The following is a 22,011-nucleotide window of genomic DNA, read 5'->3' on the forward strand; positions in this document are numbered from 1 at the left end:
AGTTGGGACCCTCTTGAGTCTCAACTTGCTAGGATCTTGGATTTGTCCTTCTTTTCATTATGAACTTATTTTCGGATTGTGAGGCTTCTGGTTTGCCCAAGAGTCAAGTTGGAGCTCAGAATGCCCTCATTTCCCATGCATAGTGAATCATTGCTGGTGTTTATGAACAGTAACTCATAAATAGCCTTTATGAAGGAAAAATACCAAGGTATTGATTATGTGCCCATTGAACTTACACTCAAGGCTCATTCAAAGAGTAAAATAATAAAATTTAGACTATTAAATGAGATTATAATAAATAAGGAAGATTAAATATAAATAAATGAGATTAAAATAAATAAAAAATAAGACCATAGAATAAAGGAATCTGACATAGATGAGCGATAAGGCAAAAAAACTATACGTATACGACACGTTACGATTAATCTTATTTTAATCATAAATCATAGTTATGAATTACGGTTAGCAATAAAAAGTAGTAGTTTTTTTTATATAAAAAAAGGTCAAGATCCATATAAAAGGAATTATGTAGACATGCATCATGTATAAAATATGGATGAATTTGTAACCCAAGAAAACCACTTTTATGGGGAATGTATTTTAGGAAAAATAATTCTCATTTCATACCCCATTCTACTTGCCCTTTGGTGTAAAACCATTTTTCCATTTTGATTTTTTTTTTCAAAAATAATTTTATCTTTTTTACCCTATTTTTTAAAATCTATTTAATTAAAAAGGCAAAATTTATTTTTTAAAAGTATAATTCATTTATTCATTAAATTTTTATTTTGACATCATGTGTAATTAATGCATTGAAACAAATTAGTTTTTAATATAAAAATATATTCACCTATAATAATTAATAATTTAATAAATAAATAATATCATTTTGAATAATATTGATTTCAAATATATATATATATATATATATATATATATATATATATATATATATATATATATATATATATATAATATTTTATTTTATTTTGTATTCATAATATTTTTATATTTATAATATTTGTGATCTTCATATTATAGATTTCATTTTTTATATTTTTTATGTTTAAAATTTTTATAGAATATTAAACCTATATTTGAAAAAATAAAAATATAAAAACACTATTGTTTGAAACTAAATTTTTTGTTTCTTCAAAATAAAAATAGAAAAGTAATATAAAAAAAATTAACTTATCTTTAATTTTATTAAACAAAAAAATTAGTAATGATCATCCTTTAACACTATTTAATTTTAAAAGTAATATTCGTAGGTAAAATTAAAATTTTATTTTGAAAGTAAATTCACAATTCCCATCATAAAACATTGATATTTAAAAAGGAAAAAATATATTTTTTTATTAAATATGTTTTTAAAAAAAGTACATTTTTGTTTGTTTAAACTATTAAAATTGTTTTTATTTTTAATAAATATTTAAAAAAAAACAGTAGTTGTGTATTTTTATTTTGGTATGTTATTCAAGAATCATTACCAATCTCATAATAACTAAATAGGTCAATAGATAATGCTATCTACAATGTTCTTTTAGTTACTAATATTATTATTTTTAAATAAAAATAATATTATTATCTAATATTTGAGAATTATTTTCTCGAAAAGACAGTGCACCTTTACATGATTTTTTTATTATTATTATTATTTTAAAATTGTTATGATAAAATCATAATGGGTGATTGTTTTTATAACAGGAGACAAAAAATAATAAAATAGTTTCTTGAATATTTAAAATATATATATATATTATAGATTTTGAATTTTTTTTGAGAAAATATTACTATTAGTTAGTGTTGTAGCAAACCCAACCTTGTAAGTTGTAAGTGGTCCGGGTGCAAAGCGTGTTTTCAACGTATGAGTTCTATGTAATCGATGGGGACGTGACAGCCCAAATTCAAAACCAACTTACTCGATGCTAATTAATCGATGGTGACTCGCAAAATGTCAAAGAGACCAAACACCACAAGTAACTCCCAAAAAACAAAGGGAAAAAATAAGGAAAATGTGCAGATAAATGATATTGTTCCCCCCTAACAAGCTCATTTGAGCCTCAACCCACGCAGCCCACGCCTGACTTTTTGTCTCTTACTCCTTGGTCAACTATTTGATGCTTGCACATTTTGAAGAAGCTGGCCTTAGCTCAGCAGTAGGCAGTAAATGATACTCGGCTGCTGGTTTCAAATTTGAATTTTCTAGATGTGCCCAAAGTCATAATTGGCCGACTTTTATATTTGTCCAAAAAGCTTGAGCCCGAAATCTTTCATATAGAAAACGGAATGGTTGGGTGGGGGTTGTGTAGATTTGTAACTGTAGACGCGTAGAGGATCAATGCCAATTGATGGGTTTGATTGACTATCTCCATCTTCTTCCCCATGTATTTTCTATCCATTTTCATGAATGGGATTTGAACTTTTCCCCATCAGATATGGAGACTTGACCCAAGTGGATAGCCTTCACACTCTTTCCCAACTGCACTCCAATTTTTATGCATTTCATAACATGTACGCATGCAAACCCCAATCCCTTCAACATTTGGACTATCCCTTAATCTCCTGTAAATTCATAATGTTGATTTGCATAGGAAAAATGAAAGAATATAGACCAATTGGTCATTGTTTCATTAATCTGTATAATATACATATTACCCTATAGTTGCAGATACAATGTTCTATCATAGGTAATAAGGGGGAAAAGGACGAGTTCCCCCCATCTTTACAGTCCCAAAACCTAATTTAACAGAAGTATGTGTCTCTTCCTTGAGAATAATTTGTATATGCAAAAAAAGAAGAAGAAAAAAACTAAGGGTGAAGTCTGAGGATGGCCATGGCCGTGCACAAAAATGTGGGATAGTCTCTGTGAATGTCTTCAGTGGAAAACTCTACTTAGTATTTACACAGATGAACGCCATATCCTTCCTTCCAGAGAAATAACGATGATGGACAAGTCATCGTGGTACCGACGTCGATCTCCCTGTGGGATGTCTAGCAACTCATGAAAGTCCATACCTGCAATATTCCAAACCATGGACATTAGATTTGTTTTGTGGAACCCTTTTTTTTTTTTGAACTCATTTAATTTGTTGCTTGGATAGAGGTCTTACTAGCTTTCTTTGCTGCTCGGAACAGCACTTCTTCAATGAGATGTTGCGCAGGATCTCCTTCAGGAGATGAAGCAAGGAACATCTCAACTTGGGAAACAGCTTCTTGATTGGTGAAGTACTGGTAGAGTCCATCGGAAGACAATATCAAGAACCTATCCTTTAGGCCGAGTCTGTGGTGGTAGAGTGATGGAGAACATGAGAGGTAAGGGGAGGTTCCCACATACTCTATTTTGAACATTTCCAGTAGTGCATTATTCCATTTTGGCTGTAAGAAGAGCACAAAAACTTAGCCCAAGAGATCGGGATGTGTAATCAACACATGAAAACCCCTGGTTGAGGTGAATTGAAATTACCTGTTTGAGAAAGCCAGCCCCAAAAGCACGAGTGACCTTCAAGGAACCTTTGACCCGGTCATTTATCACTGCAGAATCATCATCTGGATGTTCATTCTTAATTCTTTCGAATTCCTGAAATTGGGAAAACCAAAAACCACATCTCTATAAAACTTAAAATCCTTAAATGGCAGAAACCCAAAGAAATATGAGAAGAAGAATTAGGGCTTTACCTCTTTCACATTTGTGCTGTGATCCATGGTGAGCTGAAGGGAAGCTAAACTGGGTAATCCGTAAGATTGGTCACCATCGAATGATTCAAGATCATGCAAGGTTTCTTCATTGATTCGTTCCAAGTCCTGGTGAGCCTTCCTGAGCCAAAGGTGAGGTTCAGATTTGTGAGCTAGAACTGCTCGACTGTCACCCACATTCATCAAGTAAACATCTTCTCCTTTCATCAACATCACCAAAACACATGAACCCATTAGACATAACTCAGGATTCTCCATTACCATCTTGTCCGCAATGTCCAAATAAGACTCCTCCGTCTTTTTCAATGCCCGGGACAGTGCTTTCAACACCTCTGAATGGTTAATAGCAGCTGCCCCATCTGGGTCGGAAGGGTTGGACTGTTGCTTTAATCTCCTATCAAGCTCTGATCTTTCCCTGTCCCATTCACACTTCCATCTCCTCTGGTTCTCCTCCCATTTTTTAGCTGTCCCTCTAATTCTATTCTTCTTGTTCTTACCCTGCTTTTTGATTGAGTTAGAGTCCACCTCCAAGTTCATGTTCCTATTTCCACATGGGTGATTCTCCTTACCGAAATACTGTAAACGAGCATCAAACATCTGAGCGTTTGCCCAGGATGGATCAATGTCCTCATCTAAATTCAGATGAGCGGAGACTGGCTCTGCAGATTCGAACTTATCGTTCCATAGTAACCCCTTGAGTTCCTTATGCACAGCAGAGTAAAGATTAGATAACAAGAAATCAGTAGCATCAGGACCATTGAATCCATCATAAATCCCCACAAAAACCCAACCATGTTCCTCCGATATCAACACTTGTACTCGATCCTCCCCTGCTTTTCCTTGTGCCCATTGAAGATTCTGACTGTCGAAAGACTCATTATCTTCATCAACATCATCGCTATTCAGCAGAGGACCACTCACCGTCACCTTAAATTTCTCATTATTCTTCTCAACCCAATCAGATTCTTTCCCTTTAATCGGCGCAACAGCAGCCGTACGTCCCCGAGATAATTTACTCGCAATCGCTTTACGAAAATTTCTCATCAAACCTCGCTTCTTGGATTTGGATTTGAACCCAAATTCACTATTTGAGAAACTTCTCTGCAACTGACCACTGTTCTCCATCGGACCCGAATACAAACCTCGCTCAATCGGGCCTGATAAGAACCCTCTTTCAATCGGCCCCGAAGACGGTACTCCCCCGGTATTTCGGGGTGGCGTACCGGAGCGCGGAACCGGTTGTAGAGGGATTGAAGCGAAGGAGGTGGAGCTCTCAAACGCGGAGGCTCGATCGAGGTTGCAGTTGTAGGAATACGGATCAAGAAGAGCTGTAGAGAGAGGAGTGGCAGTGTTGGCGCTGACAGAAGCGCCGGAGATGGAGCAAAACGTCGTCGTTTGGAAATACTCGGTGTGGACTTGGGAGGAAGAGATGCGACATGGGTGAGGTCGTATGTAGCAGAAAGAGTGACCCAGCCCTTCGTCCAGAGACTCCGACAGAATCATATCGATGTCGTGGCGCCGGGAAACTTCTCCGGCACCGGCGAAGCAGATGCCGACCTTTCCGAATCCGTTGCCCATGGAGCTTCCAGATGGAGAAAATCAACAGAAAAAAGCAGAGCTCTTGTCTCAGGCGTAGAGTTGGCTCTTCATAGGCGGTGCGTTTGATTCCCCGGAAAGAGGAGAGGGATGATGAAGCTGAAGAGAAAGATAAAGAGAGAGGAGTTGACTTTGGAGATCGGATTTTATTCTTTGTTAAACATTGAATATGACTTTATCGGGATAATGGGAAGCGTTGACAAGCGGCGGCATTGTGTAAAAGGCGTGTGTAGTTGAGGAAATTCAAATCGAAATAAATATCAGACTCCGAAAAGTCAACGGTTCAATTGCCGATGGATCAAGTAACGCCACAGTAACCATCTCCCTTCATTTTAAGAATCCCATAACTTCCCGTTCCGTTTCTCTCTTACAAATTCATTCAGCTTTTTTGTGATTAAATAAAGCCCTTTTGAAAATAAATATTCATTAATGTCATTTTCTTTTGACATTTTTGAATTGATTTGTTTAGGGTTCTGAACTGGTCAAACCGAAACCAAAGAAGTTTCTATTAACGGGAGTGTCCTTTTCAAAAGATTTATTCACGGTCAATGCAACAAAACATTAACTTCCATGAATAGAAAAGAAATCATGTCAATTCTCCACGCATTCAAGCAAAAAAATGCATGTAACAGGGGTTTTTAATCTTAAGGGGGCCAATGTAAAATCCAGATTCAAGTTCCCACTACCCACTTCCCACCGCATTCCAAATTTCAAAACTGCCGGCACTGAATGAATCTACCAGGACTCTCTCTTTTTGACTTCTTCTCTTTCCATTGATATGAACATTGGAATTTTTGTTTGATCTGGTCCGGTCGTAGAGGCCTTTCTTCTGGGCCCGTGTCAAAGTATGACGATCGGGAATTGACGGGAGTGAGGTATAAGCATAACTACAACCCTTAGTTTCCTTTGCCGGAGGGATAGCCCCCACACGCTAAGGTGGGCAGCGTGATGAACATCTCTGTCGCCAGCACATGTACACAAAAGCGCAACCATATGCAGTTCAGCAGTTACGGGGTGTGTACATACTTTGAATGTGTAGGCAGCCCACGCGGCCCATCCCATCCTCTGTTTTCCAACCACGCAACCTCGGCCTCGTTCTTTCACGAGCTCAAATTAAAGCCAGATGGTTCTGAAGTGGATTTCATGTTATGGTTATGATTGTATCTTATCTAGCCCCATCCCCTATTTTATATGTACTAGGTTTCACCCACGTGCAAGGCACGTGAACCAGACCTAATAGTGTATTGTATTTAAATTTAAATTTAATTATTAGATAAAAAAATTATATAAAAAAAATTAATTTTCATATATTTTATGATTGTATTTAAATATGTCTATTTTTAAAACATTTATATTTATTAAATAATTATATTAATAGGTAAAATAATATAAGAGAAAATGAGATTAACTTTTATTCATTGTTTAGAATATTTTAAATTATAATTTAATGATGTACATCTATATTAGAATTGGAAATAAGTTTTATAAAATATTAATGAATTATTTATTTTTATTAATATTTAATTTTATTCAAAATTGAAATTGAGTCTTATAATAATTTAATAAATTTATTATTTATTCTTATTAATTTTTTTCTTTTTTTCTAATTAGTAAATTTAAACATCAATTAAAAATATTGAAATTAGAAGGATTATGACATATATTTTGAATACAAAATTTAGATATTAAATAAAATTTAATTATTATGTTTTTATTAAATTAATTAATCATAATGAATATAATTATATTTAATGTAATTTATTCTTTATTATTTAATAAAATAAGCATATTTTATTATTTGTTAAATTTTGAAAACTAAAATAATAATAGATATATAACTTTTATAAAACTAAAACAAAAAGAAAGTATACTTTAATCATAATTTTTTTCCATAACCTATCAAAGCTAAGTATGAAAGTGAAAACATTTTATAAATATTGAAAATACAAAAGAGGAATATCTTCCGGTTGAAGTAAGAGAATTATATATATTTTTTTCCTAAAAAGTATAACAAATTCTTTATATTTTTTCTATTCTTTAATTTTATAAATGGGGAAATTTTCTTTTAAAATAAAAATATCAATTACCAAAAGTTTATATCTTAGTTTTATATATTTGGTAAATATTAATTTTACTACTATTAATATTTGTTGTGATGAATTATTTTTACTTTTACTAAAAATAAAAATGGAAAAAAGGATGTGATTGAGATTTTCCTTTTAAAAAAAAATAAATAAATAAGTGTAATTATTTTTATACCATATAATTTCTTTATCTTCCACTCTTCAAAAAGAAAACGATAATTTTGAGAAAAAAAAATTGATTTTTTATGTGAATTTTATAATCATTCACAATGGTAAAAAAAAAATTAAAATTAAAAATGATTATCTAAGCATTCTTTTATCTATAATCCTATATAAGTAAAGAAATTATTTACAGAGAAAGAAAAAGGAGGAAAGGATGGATAAAATTTCATAATCTTGTTGTACTGTGTGTAAGATAATAAAAAAAAATACAAAAAAGTAAAATTTATGTATATTTTTTATTTTAAAAAATATCTTAGAAGAATATATATATATTATTATTTTTTATGTGTGTTTTTTAAATAAAAATAAATTAAGAAAATGTTTATATTTCAATCTCATATATTTGATAAATATTAATTTGCATTAATAGAAAGAATGGTAAATATTTGAAAAAACAACATTTGTCTATATTGTATCTCAAAAATTTGAAGTTTCCAAAAACATTTTATCTAACAATACCAAATTTTGTGCATAAATACTAAATTTAGCGCATAAATCATTTATAAACAATGTTTTGCATTCAATGAAATTCTCAGGTAGGACAAAATTTTGAAAGATGAAAAAGAAGAAAGGTTTAAAGCACTCAAAAAACCTTCTTAAAAATAATGAATCTAAAGTAATATATAAAAATAAATTATTAAATTTAAATTTATTTTTAATTTTTAGTTTTTTCACTTGTTTTTCTTCTATTATTTTTTTTCTCTTTATATAAATATTATTTATATTTTCGATTAAATTTCCAAGAAACCAAACATGCCCTACCAAAATTATTATCAACTTGCAATTTCGTTTCTAGTGAGATGAATGAGTACAGAAATTTGAGCGCACGTGACTTTATTTTATTTGTTTCATTTATTTAATTATTTTTAAGTAATTTTATTTAAAATTCATAATTCGCAAGTGCATTTTCCTAACGTTCCCACATTCAAGATTTCAATGTATATTCAAGTAATTATTAATTAAGAAAGAGACAGGCAATGTTGATTCTATTATTAGAATGACAAAACCAACGATAAGCTGCTGCTTCTTCTTCTTCCTTTGGTGGTTGCCACCCTTCACGCTAATGGATTTTTCTTATCTCTAAAACTCCGGGGCTCTTCCCTTACCTGTTCACAAGCCAAACGACCCAGAATCTGATTCTCCTCTCGGAGGTATGATTATGGCTCTGCTCCTTTACATTTTTTTTTTGGTCTTCCCGAGTTATGGGTCCTTTTCTAGACGATTTTGTTATTTTTGAAAAATGGGTGTGGATAATATGGAAGAATATTTGGGTGCTTGATTCTTTTGTCTTGTGTCGCTGTTAGGATTCTGGGAATTTGCTGAGAAAAGAACTGAGAAATTTTTTAGATTCTTATGATTTATGTTGTCTTGGTTCACGAAAATGAAATGCTGAACTCAACGAAGCGAAATTTTTGTACAGGATTCTTTGAATGAAGATTTTTGTGTTATTATTATTTTTTAATTTATGGTTTTATCAAGGGTTTGTAACTCCGAGACAATTTGAGATTCAAAACTTTTGTTTGCTTTCGCTGCATTATCACGATGACCAAACAAACCCTGGTTTCTGGTGTTTTATAATGTACATGAGAGTGAGATAAAGATCAGCCGTATGTTGCAGAATTCCAGAGTTTAATGGGCGTGACTTTGCTGATTACTTGATGTTTCTGTGGATTTTCTCTTAATTGTCGCCTCAAGCTATCTAAATTTTGAAATTGAAGCCCATTTACTTAGTCCTCTCTCCCCAGCCTTTTGATTTTAAGTTGTACTTGTTTAAAGGTTTCAAGCATTAAGTAATTTGAGCAAACCATTTCTCTACATTGCCTGGTAATCAATCCCATACACTTTCTCCTATGTAGTGAAACAACTGTGTAATGCACAATTAATATGCTCAATTATCCCTTTACCATGGTGCATTGCCATCTGAAATCAAGACATTGGAATTGGCCAATTTATGCCTAATTGCTCTGCATATGGTTCTTTTAGCATTCTGCTATCCTCAAACATAAATTAAGAATTTTTTCAACCCCATTTTTCCTTGTTAACTATCTTGAATCAGCCATATTATTAAATGTCTAAATTCCTTAATATTCTTCCTCCACCACATCTTTTTTCAGAATGTTGAAAGAAATATCTAGAAGCTTTTGGCACATGTAATAGCTCAATGGGTAGTTTTTGAATTTGGTATTTTAGTAAGCTTTTTGCATGGTATTACATTGGAAAACTGCTGTAAGTTCTAATACAATTGAAAAAAAAAAGGGTTAAACTCTTTCTGGTTTTGTGGTATATGATTTTTCTTGTTGTAATTTGGATCAGGTTTGACAACACTGTAGATGAAGCCATTTGTCAATCAAGTAGGTTCAATAGGTGCTGCTTGTCATATATGGGAAAGCACATGCAACGTGATCACTCTGGCATTGCCTTTAAGAGTAATGATCCAGGATGCATGTGGGGCATACTTCAAATGCTTGACCACAGTCACTGGCATAATTTCAAAAAACGACTACCATATAAAAGGCACTGTGGTGGAAGACATGCCATGGGTAAGCAAACTTGATTCACTTTGACTGTCAATCGTCTCCTCCCAACATTTTCACGAAGCTATTTTTGGATCTTGCTTCTTTGGCTGCATTTGCAAAATATATTAGTATGTTTGTGCTGTGTTTAACCTAGGTTGAGTTTCTGGACTTTCATTGAAGGTTTCTTTAATGTTTTACATGTTTATTTAATTTAGACTATTATGCTCACCTTTTTGTTGTGTGTTGATTTTTGAGTGACATTTACTGAAATTTGGCATACAAGGCTGGCAAACAATGTGATTTCATGGGCAGCGACTGCAACCTATGGTACCATCCATGGGCAGTGACTGCAACCTGTGGCTCCTTCAGTAGTTGCTGAGATATTGTAGGAAGGAGAGGAAAAGAAAACTTGGAATCTTACAATAGCCAATTCAACACCAGCCCATTATAAGATTTTAAGTTTTTGTTTCTTTTCCAGTGATTTATCTGAAGCAAATGAGCTAAAGGAAAAGGTCCGGTGTTCGGCAATTTCTCTCAAACAAATGAAAAGCTATTAGAGAGATTGGTGTTCACCTGGCCACTTTATTTCCTTTTCTCTGCATAGGCCTTTTCTCTCCTTTCCTTTCCTTTCCTTCCTTTTTGTATTCTCACCAAGCATCTCATACATTAACTGGCTTATGTCTTTTACTTTTACTGGTGTTCAATGGTTTATCTGATTGGCTGCTTACTTGCCATTGCATATTCAAACAGACCTTAACATTCAAAACAACCCACAAGATTTTTATTGCTTTTCCAATAGGTTCTTTTTGGTCCTTATTGCCTCTAATGAAATGTAAATAGGTTTCATTTTCCCGTTTCTGCATGCTAATAAACTTTTTCCTTTCTTGTAGGGGTTGCAAATCCAGGGAAAAATATAAACATATCCAATGCTGATGAAGTACAAGAATGCATTGTTGCTGAAATGGACAAGTCTCAGGTAAATTCATGAAAAGATTTTCCTTTTTATTATAATTTGTTGCATGCTGAATTCATGAAAAATACAAACTTTTGTTGCATGGTAAATTTCTGGAAAGAACATTTTTCTTTTATTATAACTTTGTTGCTTGGTTATATTGTCTGACAAAAGAGAACTTGTAATACATGTATCAACTATAGATTGAAAGAGATGCAGGTTAGATTAATGGTCTTTCTTCACATGTGTTTTTTTCATTAGAAATATTGATCTTTGGATGGAATAAATGCTTCACTAAGATTTAACTTTTTTCTTGTCTTCATGCCATTAAAGTGGGTTAATGCAAACAGATGGTAATAGTTTCTAATTTGGAATCTATCAGATTGAAAAACAGATGATGAAATCCAGTCAGACAACAAAAAGCTCTGGGAAAGCTCGAATAAAAGCATTGATTGCTAAAGATGTGTCTAAAAGAAAGGGCCAACATCACCGAAATTCGACCCACCCAACACGCTCACAGTTGCTGAGAACCGAATCTATCCATCGTTTAGAATATGCAGATCGGGATCCCCTTGCTGATATAATCTTAAATGATGAGAGTCCAAGTTCACACCAAAACAATGAAAATTCTTCTGATACTAGCACAACAAATGTAATGCAGGCGAGTGATCCTGAGGAGCCAATTCCTAGCAACAAAAATTGCGAGGCATGTAGCACCACAGGTACTTTGAATTACTTGGGGCATGGAAAGATTGATAATCATGGAAAGAAACTAGTTGATAACCAAACATTTCTTGAGGAGTCATCAGACAAACCAACACAAGCTTTGTCAGCACAGAAATTGTTGTATGCAACAGAGCCCTCTGGAGTCCCTCCGTCAAAGGAGTTTCTGGATGCTCTTTGTATAATCAACATGAACAGGGAGTTCTTCCTCAAAATTGTACAGGACCCTGAGTCTCCTTGGGCATATCATTTCCATCATCAATGGGCAAGAGGTGTGAAGTCTGGATTATCCAAGTCTGGGTCATTTCCTGTGCCTGGGCCATCAGGTGGAAGGGATTTTGGGCCAATTGAACTTAAGTACAATCAGAATGAGATCACTTCCCATGCAAGATCAGAAAGCAAGTTGCAAGCTGGTGGTCAAACCCAAAATTTGGCTGAGTTTGAGTCTACAGAAGATGTCAGTGAACAGTCAAAGTTTGGAATCACTGATGATTCTTCTCTAGGTTTGCCCCATCACTTCAAGCGCTGGAGTGAGAATCAAGTGGCCATCAGGCGTTTCAAGGATCTTAAACAGAAGATAAAACATGCTATCAGACAGAGCAAAAAGGAGCGCCACCGGATCATTATGGATGCAATCTTTCACAAAGTTCCTCATGGCCATAGGTTTTCCAAAGATGCAAAGAAGCAGATTGCTGATCAATGGAAGGAACCTGCAACCAGTAGAAACAGTGAAGACAGCCCTGGAAGCAGTTATGGATGGGGTCATTCTGAACCTGCCCTCAGCAAGCAGACTTCATTTCCCAGCAAATCCCTAGAAAAATATACTCAGTTGTTTGAGTCTAGTTTCAACAAAGAAGCCAAATACCAGATCTCTGAAAGATTAAAGGTGAGAACAGAAGATGTGGGTTTGCCTTGTGGAAGTGACCCAAAATCCCTGAGAAGGATTCTTTCGTTACCTGATTTTAAATCCTATTTTGGTCTTCAGAGTGAGGACTCTGGTGATAATTATTTGTCAGAAATGGCAGTCAATACTGTAAGAATACAAAGTGATTATGATGAACAGAAGTCTCTAGAACTTCCTCTAGGTTCTGAAAATCATGTACAGTTTGATGCCATTGGAGAAAGTAAAAAACACTTGGTAGAAGCTAGTGAAACATATCCAGTTAAACAAGATCAGGTGAGACCAACATCAGCCACAGATGCTGAAGTGAATGCAGCGGATTGGACTAATGATGATTTAGGTGATGTAACAAAGCAGGATACTACATTTTACCAAGGACAAGGAATCAGGACCACAAAAAAATTTAATGCAAATCTGTCAGAACCAAGCCCAATCTCTGTGCTTGACTCCAATGTGCGAGAGGACTTAAAGTTTCAAGATATAGTCAGTCCGGGAAAGCTCCCCATATCAGAAGGTGCATTCCTTTTCCAATTGTTTCTTCCTCTTGTTTACTCATATTCATTGCACATGATATCATTTCCATGTTTGCATTCTCATGATCTTTAGAGAGGAGGGAGGGAGAGAGAAAGGATGAAAAGGAAGAGAGAGAGAGAACATAGTCGTAACATAAAAGTAAATAGGAAAGCAGATTTTGAAGGATATTTCAGTATCTATTTAAAAAAAAAAAAAAAAAAAAAAACTGCTTTTATTGGATTGCATAATGAAGGAGCAATCAGTCTTCTTGCTCTCAACTGTTTTTGGAGTTCAAGAAACTTCTGACCTTTGAACTGTATATTGTGGTAGAAAATTGCTGATATTATGCTGAACAGTTTTTACTGATTTTAGCATTCAAACCATCAAGTAAAAAACTTTCTTTTGTAAAGACAAAACAATATCTAGTAATTGAGTCATATTTGCTAATTTGATTCAGCATCTTTAATCTATGATTTGCTGAGAATTCCTTTCATTTTTTCTTCATCAATCTTCACGTTTATGGCTGAATATGAATGTTGTGGATTTTCATTAAATGTAACCAGATTCAGAATTAGAATCAAGACGGCCCCTTTATGAAGGACCGGATTCTGCAGTCAATCAGCAACATGAATCCAGCATGGATTCTCCTACAGTTGTTGAAAGCAGATTTGATGTTGAGAAAGTAGATCTCAGGAAGCACTTAGACAGCGACTTTTTTCCTGTTCAAGTGGATATAAAAAACAAAGCTGAATTCAACTATGTTAGAGATGTGCTAGAGTTGTCGGGGATTATCAGGAATGAATTGCTTGAGACATGGCATTCCATTGACAAGCTAGTGGATCCTTCAGTGTTTGAGGAAGTGGAAGGCTGCTTGCCCCTTGAACCTGAGTGTTCAGGAAATGAAGAAGATGGAAGTTGCAGCCATCTGCTTCTGTTTGATTTAATCAATGAGGTGCTAATGGAGATTTATGAGAGATCATTGACCTACTGCCCCAGGCACCTGTCTTCCCTTTCCCACATCCGTCCAATGCCTGTGGGATATCATGTTCTTGAGGAGGTCTGGGCAAATATAAGCTGGTACTTCAGCTGGGAACCTGATCCTGACCAAACGCTGGATTATGTGGTGAGTAGGGATCTAGCAAAAGGTGATGGGTGGATGAACCTTCAATTCGAGGCCGAGTGCTTGGGGCTTGAGCTGGAGGACTGGATATTTGATGATCTTCTGGATGAACTTCTTTGCACCTGAACTTCTTTCGGCTGGATCTGTTTTTCTTCCTAAGGTGCCTTCACCTTTCTCATACTTGAAACTTTTTTCTTCTATTGATTGTGTAATTATTTATTTATTTTTTAAAACTCAAACTTCATGAAAGAAATAGGGAAATTTCGATGACGAATCGTATACATACCGTACAGTTGGTAAAGAGAAAATTACTTCATTCTTTTGAAGTTGTGGCAAATAAAAGAATATTGCAATTTGTTAGATAGCCTGAATGCATTTTACATTGCCAATGGAGCTTCTTGCTGTGTTGCTTGAAAGTGTTTCATGTTGGCTTTTGAAGAAAGGACTGACTCGGATGATTTATGTACACCTTCATAAGTCAATAGATTTTTCATTGAATGCTTGGTTTATTTCCTTCCATTCCTATTCCAGTGATTAATGGATTTAATTCCTTATCAAGAATTCTGCATCCTTTTTGGACCATGTAGAAACAAATGGCGGGCACTAACCGTTTTTTAAAATGAGGCGGTATAAAGGATTGGACAATTTTAACCCTATTCGGTTATCATTAGTCATGACAAAAACTTTACCCGAAGACCAACCTTGAGCCCGAGGCCCAGTAGCTTCAGGCTAGTGATGCGCTTGGGAGTTGGGCTTCAAATTTAACCTGGAAAAAGTCCATCGCTGCATACATGGGGATATGGTTCATATCTTAATACAAAGTTTTGCTCAACATTTAGGTTATGTTTGGTTATTGGAAAATATTAAGGAAATAAAAAAAATATTAAGGAAAATAATTTTCTTCTGTTTGATTTCATTATGAAAAATATAAAAGAAATTCAAATATAATTAAAATTAATTATAAATTTATGTATTTTAAAATCATTTAATCTTTATATAATTGATAAAAATAAGTAAAATGAGTTTAAAGAAACATATAAAAATAATTTATTGATTTTGAATCTAATTTTTATTTTTTTTTTTCTTTTTCTTTCCTTTCACTTTTCCTCCTTATTTTCTTTTCCTTACATTTTCCTTCAAATTTTTCAGGAACCAAATATAACCTTAAGCTAATATTATAATTTTATAGAATTTTTGTTTTTAAGTTTATTTTTTAATAAAAAAATATTTTATTTGGAGTTTTCCCGGTTTCACTTTTTCTTCATTTTTTTTTAAATGATCATAACTTGAGTTTTACTCGTATTTTAATTATTTTTTATTTTATACTTTTAGTTTTAGTCGTATTTTTATTCATTTTTATTTTTAATTTAATCCTCTAGTTTTTATTCAATTTTTTTTAATGGAAAGATATAAGAAATTAGGTATTTTTATAAGAAATATTAGATAGTTAAAATACTAGGTATTGAGAGGATCAGAGAAGATTTTTTTTTCTACTTAAGGTAATTCATGCCAATTTCAATTATAATCATAATATAAACACAATAATATATAAAAAAAAAATTAAATATATTTTTTATTTTCTTTCCTGCTCAATGTTGGATATTCAAAATTATGAATGAAAATAGACTAAAGACAAATCACAGACGAAAATGAAAATGAAAATCAATTTTTATAATAATAAATTATTTATTTGTAAACTCCTTCTAGAAAATAATAAAAATATATTATTCATAAACATTTTATCATTTAATCTAGCTTTTTAGGCATAAATTTAAAGCTTTTTGAAGTCATTTAGTAATTAGATTGGTTGAATATATTTAATTTTTAATAGATAATTTATTTTAATTAAAACCATTTAAACAAAATTAAATAAAAAAGTTTGTTATGATAAAAAGGAAATGGTATAAGGAAAGAAACTTTTTGGAATCCTCAAAGTTCTCTGCTACTCTAAAATTGTCTAAAATATCTTATACAAAAGTGAAGCAATGTAGAAGGTATATACAAGAGTTCTTGTGAACTCTTTAGCATATTTCACATTATTCTACCATCTGCCATCCATCTCTGGAGATGTTTTAAATCTTCCTGATGCTTCTCCTTATCTCCTATCTATTTGATATTTTAGATAATTTTTTTTTATATTTCGAAAAATATTTTAATTAAAATGAAAAATGATTTTTTTAGTTTTATTGAAAGCAAGTTTTTTTTTTTACAAAAATGTTTCAACCAATCTTATTTACAATTTTTATTACAAGTTTAAAATATAAATTTTGGATTAAAAAAAATTAAATCTACCTTATCACTTGCCACATAAATACCATACAAGAATGACAATGTCAAATATGGCTAGTAAATTGATAATTGAAATATGACTAAATCCCAAGAGAGAATGACAAGTTGTAATGATAGTGACCCGTCCACTTGTTAGAGATACATTTCTAGCATTTTCAATGGTTAGAGTTACATGTCTAGTATGTTCATAATTGAAATATGAGTTAATTTATAATTTCTTTTTAAGTCACTATATTTAAATTAAAAATGTATGAAAAAATTTTAAAAAGAAAAATTATAACCTCTTACACAATGTTCACTTTTACATCATGGTGTTGTTTGTTTATTTAATTTTAAGAAAAATCGAATGAGGTAAGTTTTTTTTTTTCAATACCTAGGATTCCTATTTTTCCATTTTTCCGTTTATTTTATTTTATTTTTATTATTTTTAATTACCATTCTAGGTTTTTTTTTTTTTTTTTTATGGTTATTTTGAAAATAGAGTTCATTGCAAGTTCTGAGCATCATTCCTTTCCATTTTATTTGTCATTAAGAATGGGAAGATATTTGGGCCAACATCTATTAGCTACAAAAGGAGTCATTAATGACGTATGCAAAAAGCGGTACATGTAAAGATGTAGCAGGGCAAAATATGGATGTTGGTGCAACTCAGCAAAGTCTTGCTGGATGTTAGAGCAATGGCCTATTGGGTTCAGCTTTTGTGGGAATTTGCACCACCGCCCATTAATGATTCTAGAAAAACTTGTAGTTAGCCAAGATAACCCCTCCGCGTCCCGCTGATCCTCACTAGGATTCTTCTGGGACTAGATAAGTTCCCGGGTCAAATCATAGCCCAGCCTCTGAAGTCCCATTCACTCATGCATAGTGAATAGTTATTAATGTAGGTCCTTGATCTTTTTCTAATTAATATCACCTTGATTGATTGCTCACATACTCGTATCATCCGCAAAGTCTTGAATTTTCCTGTTCCTGAATTCGATGAACGAGACGTGCACTACTCGTTCTGACAAGACCATTCTCCTGTTCCATGTGCCATTTGTCATTAGGGTTCAAAGTATCCGCGAACTCGTATCCAACTCAACACCTACCGCGATTAGACCTATACAATATAATGTACGAATTCGATTGGGAATCGATTAGACTAGACTCGACTGATCCATATGAGTTTTTGAGTTAACTTGATTAGGTTACAGAGATTGTCATTTCAAAAGCAAACATCTATTCTAAAATTTTAAACCAATTTGAAAATAAGTGGAGAAGAATGAGGACATGATTTAAGATTTATTTACTTGCTTTTCCTCAAAATCGAGCATTATCGGAGAATGGAGCTTTGGTGTTGGCGGTTTTACATGGAGAATTGAGTCCCCAATTTACATGAAAAATACCTTTCATATAAACATTTTAATATGATTTAATAATAACATTAGGAGAATCGAGTACCCGATTTGGTAAAGTAAAATGATATAAAAGGTATAGATGAGGTTTAATGATAAATTAAAGTGTTTATATGGTAAAGTGAGAATTAAATTGTCAATTTTTAATATTATTACAAATAACTTTGAGGTAAATGTGAAAAAAAATTATTAAAAATTTTCAGCTTATTTAATTATATTTATTTTATTTTTTTAATTTATACAATATTTTTATAATTTTTTGAAAATTTTAATTATTTTATTTTACGTACCGCCCAATATCGAACCGAGACACGAAGATCAATATGTCTCGCGACCCTCTCATCGATACCGTGACTTTGAACCATGTTTGTCATGAAATTTGACTCTAGTACTTAGGATCCTTGAGCGATGCATCAAAGTTTTTTAACACGGGTGAAACTTTTCAAATCAGAAAGCCCTGAAATCCTTTAGATGGTATTATTTCGTATGTGTCAAGACTGGAGCAAGTGTTGCTCTAAGAAAATGACTGGCCTTATTGCCCACATGCAAAAGAACTACAAATCCACAGCAACCAGACGAATTTCATTTAGGGCCCTCCACAAATCGATGCTTGGTAGGGCTAGCTGTTTTCTGGCGCTCGCGGGATGCGTCCCTTCAAGGGCTCAAAGACGATTTTAATAAGAAGAGCAGTGTTTGGACCTCAACAGTACCTGCACCCATGTGATGCAGGGCGAGAATATCTTGGACTTAACGTAAGAGTGCGGGGGAACCTCCATGCACCCTCTCTATCAAAGTGTCTGGACTCTGAAACAAGCCTTGACGTGAACCATGATCCTGTTTACTTAATAATTAGAATTTGATTTGCCTGGAATTTACCATTTATTATTCCTGATATTCTTCTCGTGATACCTACATTCTCTTAATAGTAAAATATTATCTTTCCTGCCAGCGGAAAACGAATCCAAATGCCCAAACAACCGTGGAAGTGTTTTCCGTCGGGCAAATCTCACCTTTTGATAACCTGTGAATAACATGCCAATAACCCCATAATCAAACAAAATATGGTAGTACATTTGCCTACTATTCACTCCTCTTCAATAATTATTGTACTTCCTTTGTGGTACAATGATATATGCAGTACAAGATTCTTTCACACCGTTAATAATTGGTCGAGGGAGATATTATAGAAAGGAAAAGGGTAAACGGGGTACTAAATAAAATACCTTCTCGATGCCCTACCATAAGGAAAGCTGCAACCTTCCACAGGATACTAAAACCTCCACTGAAATATTTACTCCTTGGGGGTTGGGTTGGTAAAGAGTCACTCTCGCCTGTTGGATCGACGGAGCGGTTGATGTTCACTTTCCTCTTTTGCAACTTTGTAGTTTTATCTTTTTACCCCTTGTTGGGATACTTTTCTGGCCAAGCAGTCAACAAAAAGAACGTTTTCCTTCGGCGAGACTGATACGAAGGAGAAAATCTGCGTCCACACCTGTCATGAATCATGATAGAGAGTTTAAATGTTATCCACACGCGCCTCGGGCGCGGATGCGTGTGATCCGGCCGTGTACTACACACGCGTTTGGGGCGAGTGGGGAGTGAGGCCACGTCAGACCACGAAACTCGTTACTAGTGATAAATGTATATTCCACGTATCCCTTCATCAAAAAATAGTTGGATTGTGGTTTTGGAAGGGGCATGGAGTTGGGATCAAATTACAGCTATGCCATTGTTGAGTTGTGTTGCATTAATGGTAGTTTGGTAAATATTAAATAAATAAAAATTACAACAATGCATCCGACTTTTATAGTCTAAAGAAATGAGACGTAGAATTTCTGTATTTGCAGCAAAGAAAATTAGTATGTATTCACATAAATTACCATAAAATTTAATTGTAACAAATTAATTTTGGTGCCCGTGAATGTGATGAGACCGATATAAATGCTGGTTTGAAGTGTGCAGTTTGAGTGGGGAGCAATAGCAGAATGCGACAGAGGTGCACTCCTTTCAAAATCATCAACCGTCCATTAAATCGTCATACACGTAAAAGTAACGTATGGTATTATTGGTATAGTTGGAGAAAATTCCACAAGTCACAGGGAAGATGAACACGCGCGTGCAAGGAGGCAGATACAATTATAGACCGACGCTTAAGTGATCGGCATGATGCGGGGTTTCTGACAGGTGGACGGTGGATAGACAACGTTCTCTCTCCTCCACTGCATTATATAGTGGGGGCTAAGGCCTCCCCTTAGACTCGCACTACCGGAGTTTTAGGTGACTGATCATTTTCTCCATTTCCATCCATCTCTGAAAATGTCTTGCTGCGGAGGAAACTGCGGTTGTGGGTCTGGCTGCACCTGCGGCAGCGGCTGTGGAGGGTAATTGTTCACTGTCATTTAGATTTGTTTGCTTGTGGTTTTCAGAGAGAAAAGCTTTTGATGGATGGAAAAAAGGTTGGCGAGATTAAAGATCTTTCACTATCTTAAGCCATCCTTGTAAAAATTCTGAAACTTTTCACACTCGGTTTTGCCGTCCTCTTTCTCGGAGAGAAAAAGAAAATGCCGTGCTTTACACTTTCCCTGGAAAACAAAGGGGCCTTGGGGTCTCTTAGCATCTTCATTTTTTTTATTTAAATCAGGTGGTGGGTTATTGTAAGAAATTTTTGGTTCCAGGACTGTGTTGGGTGTGTTCTTGATGGGCATTTATGGTGGTTTTTTTTGAAGATATCTATCTGTTTTACTTATTTGTATAATTTTCTTCGATGATGCAGATGCAAGATGTACCCGGACTTGAGTTTCTCTGAGGGCGCCACCACCACTGAGACCATCATTGCTGGTGTTGCACCAGTGAAGACGTATGTGTTTTCATAACCTATAGTCAATGATTGAATAAACCAATATGTTATCATGATTTTTGATAGAAGATAATGGATTGAATTATAATTTGCAGGCACTTTGAGGGATCTGAGATGGGCGTGGGAGCTGAGAACGGATGCAAGTGTGGATCCAACTGCTCGTGTGATCCTTGCACTTGCAAATGAGAAACCACTCCCTTACCACCACCAGAGTAGAGACCACCGTAGAAGAAGGAATAATAGCATATGACGACCCTACGTGTTTGTGTCTTGAGTCCTGTATGATCAAGGTGTTTTTAGGAGTCTTCTAAAATAAGGTAGTCATGGCTAGGCTTCTGTTCTAGCAAATCATCAGTCTCTGGTTTGTTATGGTTTCTACCATGGCTGCTTAGTATTTGGTCAGTGTAATAATAATTAAAAAAAAAAAAAAGTACTGATAGTATGATGAAGGTCTCTGCTGGTTTTTCTTGATTTTCATGTCTGTGTTGGAAGAGTGAGAGTTTGAAGCAATGAATGACAACTCCTATCTTCTATAACTTCCTGGCTCAACCTCTTCTTCTCTTTCCGGGTGTCATTTGAATTATAGCAAAAATAAAGAAGAAATGAAATTGAAAAGAAAGGCAACAGTGGAGAGATGAAATGGGTGGTTGAAGAAGAAGAAACAAAGCATGGTTGGCCGATGTTGAGACAGTGAAAAAATGAAGTACTCGAATCAATATTTTTTTTTTGGCATATTCGTCCTTTCACGTTAGTCTTTATCAAAAGCAAAAAGCCGTCTTAATCAAAAGCAAAAAGCCATCAACTGCCTCCACCACTCCTACAGATGATATTAATAGGATTTTGGTCAAAATCCCAGCTTTCTGAGGCGCCCGATGGCCACGGCACAAACCATAATTAGGAAGAGATTTCCTTGTTTTTACCTTCTTTTTGTGCTCCACAGGACCACAACCAACTTTTTAATATTAAGAGAAAAGGGAAATAATCAACTATTGAAAAGGGGATCCCCTTGGGTCTTCCCCACTCTGTGGTGGGACCATTGCCGCCATCTATTTCAAACCTAGTTTGTCATCTTGATGAGATGATAAGAAGAACTTCAAGTCGAGTTTGTCATCTTGATGAAGTGATAAGAAGAAAAAGTGAAATAAATA

At 34.2% G+C, this 22,011-nt stretch overlaps 3 protein-coding genes across 3 annotated transcripts; 2 read left to right on the top strand and 1 right to left on the bottom strand.

Annotated features, from left to right (window-relative positions):
• Positions 1-2,600: 2,600 nt before the first annotated feature.
• On the bottom strand, positions 2,601-5,465 carry LOC100244361 (probable protein phosphatase 2C 23). Its single transcript, XM_010655986.3, has 4 exons — positions 3,679-5,465; positions 3,467-3,580; positions 3,114-3,378; positions 2,601-3,018 (listed from the first exon to the last, which is right to left on the bottom strand). The coding sequence occupies exons 1-4, from the start codon at positions 5,272-5,274 to the stop codon at positions 2,903-2,905; spliced, it is 2,091 nt and encodes a 696-aa protein (XP_010654288.1). The 5' UTR covers positions 5,275-5,465; the 3' UTR covers positions 2,601-2,902.
• A 3,132-nt stretch (positions 5,466-8,597) lies between these two features.
• On the top strand, positions 8,598-14,687 carry LOC104880169 (uncharacterized). The gene is made up of 5 exons (XM_010655985.3): positions 8,598-8,749; positions 9,912-10,138; positions 11,005-11,090; positions 11,449-13,204; positions 13,767-14,687. The coding sequence occupies exons 2-5, from the start codon at positions 9,979-9,981 to the stop codon at positions 14,447-14,449; spliced, it is 2,685 nt and encodes an 894-aa protein (XP_010654287.1). The 5' UTR covers positions 8,598-8,749; positions 9,912-9,978; the 3' UTR covers positions 14,450-14,687.
• Positions 14,688-20,174: 5,487 nt separating this feature from the next.
• On the top strand, positions 20,175-21,399 carry LOC100233051 (metallothionein-like protein type 2). The gene is made up of 3 exons (XM_010655984.3): positions 20,175-20,387; positions 20,780-20,863; positions 20,959-21,399. The coding sequence occupies exons 1-3, from the start codon at positions 20,323-20,325 to the stop codon at positions 21,047-21,049; spliced, it is 240 nt and encodes a 79-aa protein (XP_010654286.1). The 5' UTR covers positions 20,175-20,322; the 3' UTR covers positions 21,050-21,399.
• Positions 21,400-22,011: the final 612 nt, after the last annotated feature.

The sequence above is a fragment of the Vitis vinifera genome, chromosome 8, assembly GCF_030704535.1.
Source record: "Vitis vinifera cultivar Pinot Noir 40024 chromosome 8, ASM3070453v1".
In the NCBI taxonomy this organism is placed as follows: Eukaryota; Viridiplantae; Streptophyta; class Magnoliopsida; order Vitales; family Vitaceae; genus Vitis; species Vitis vinifera.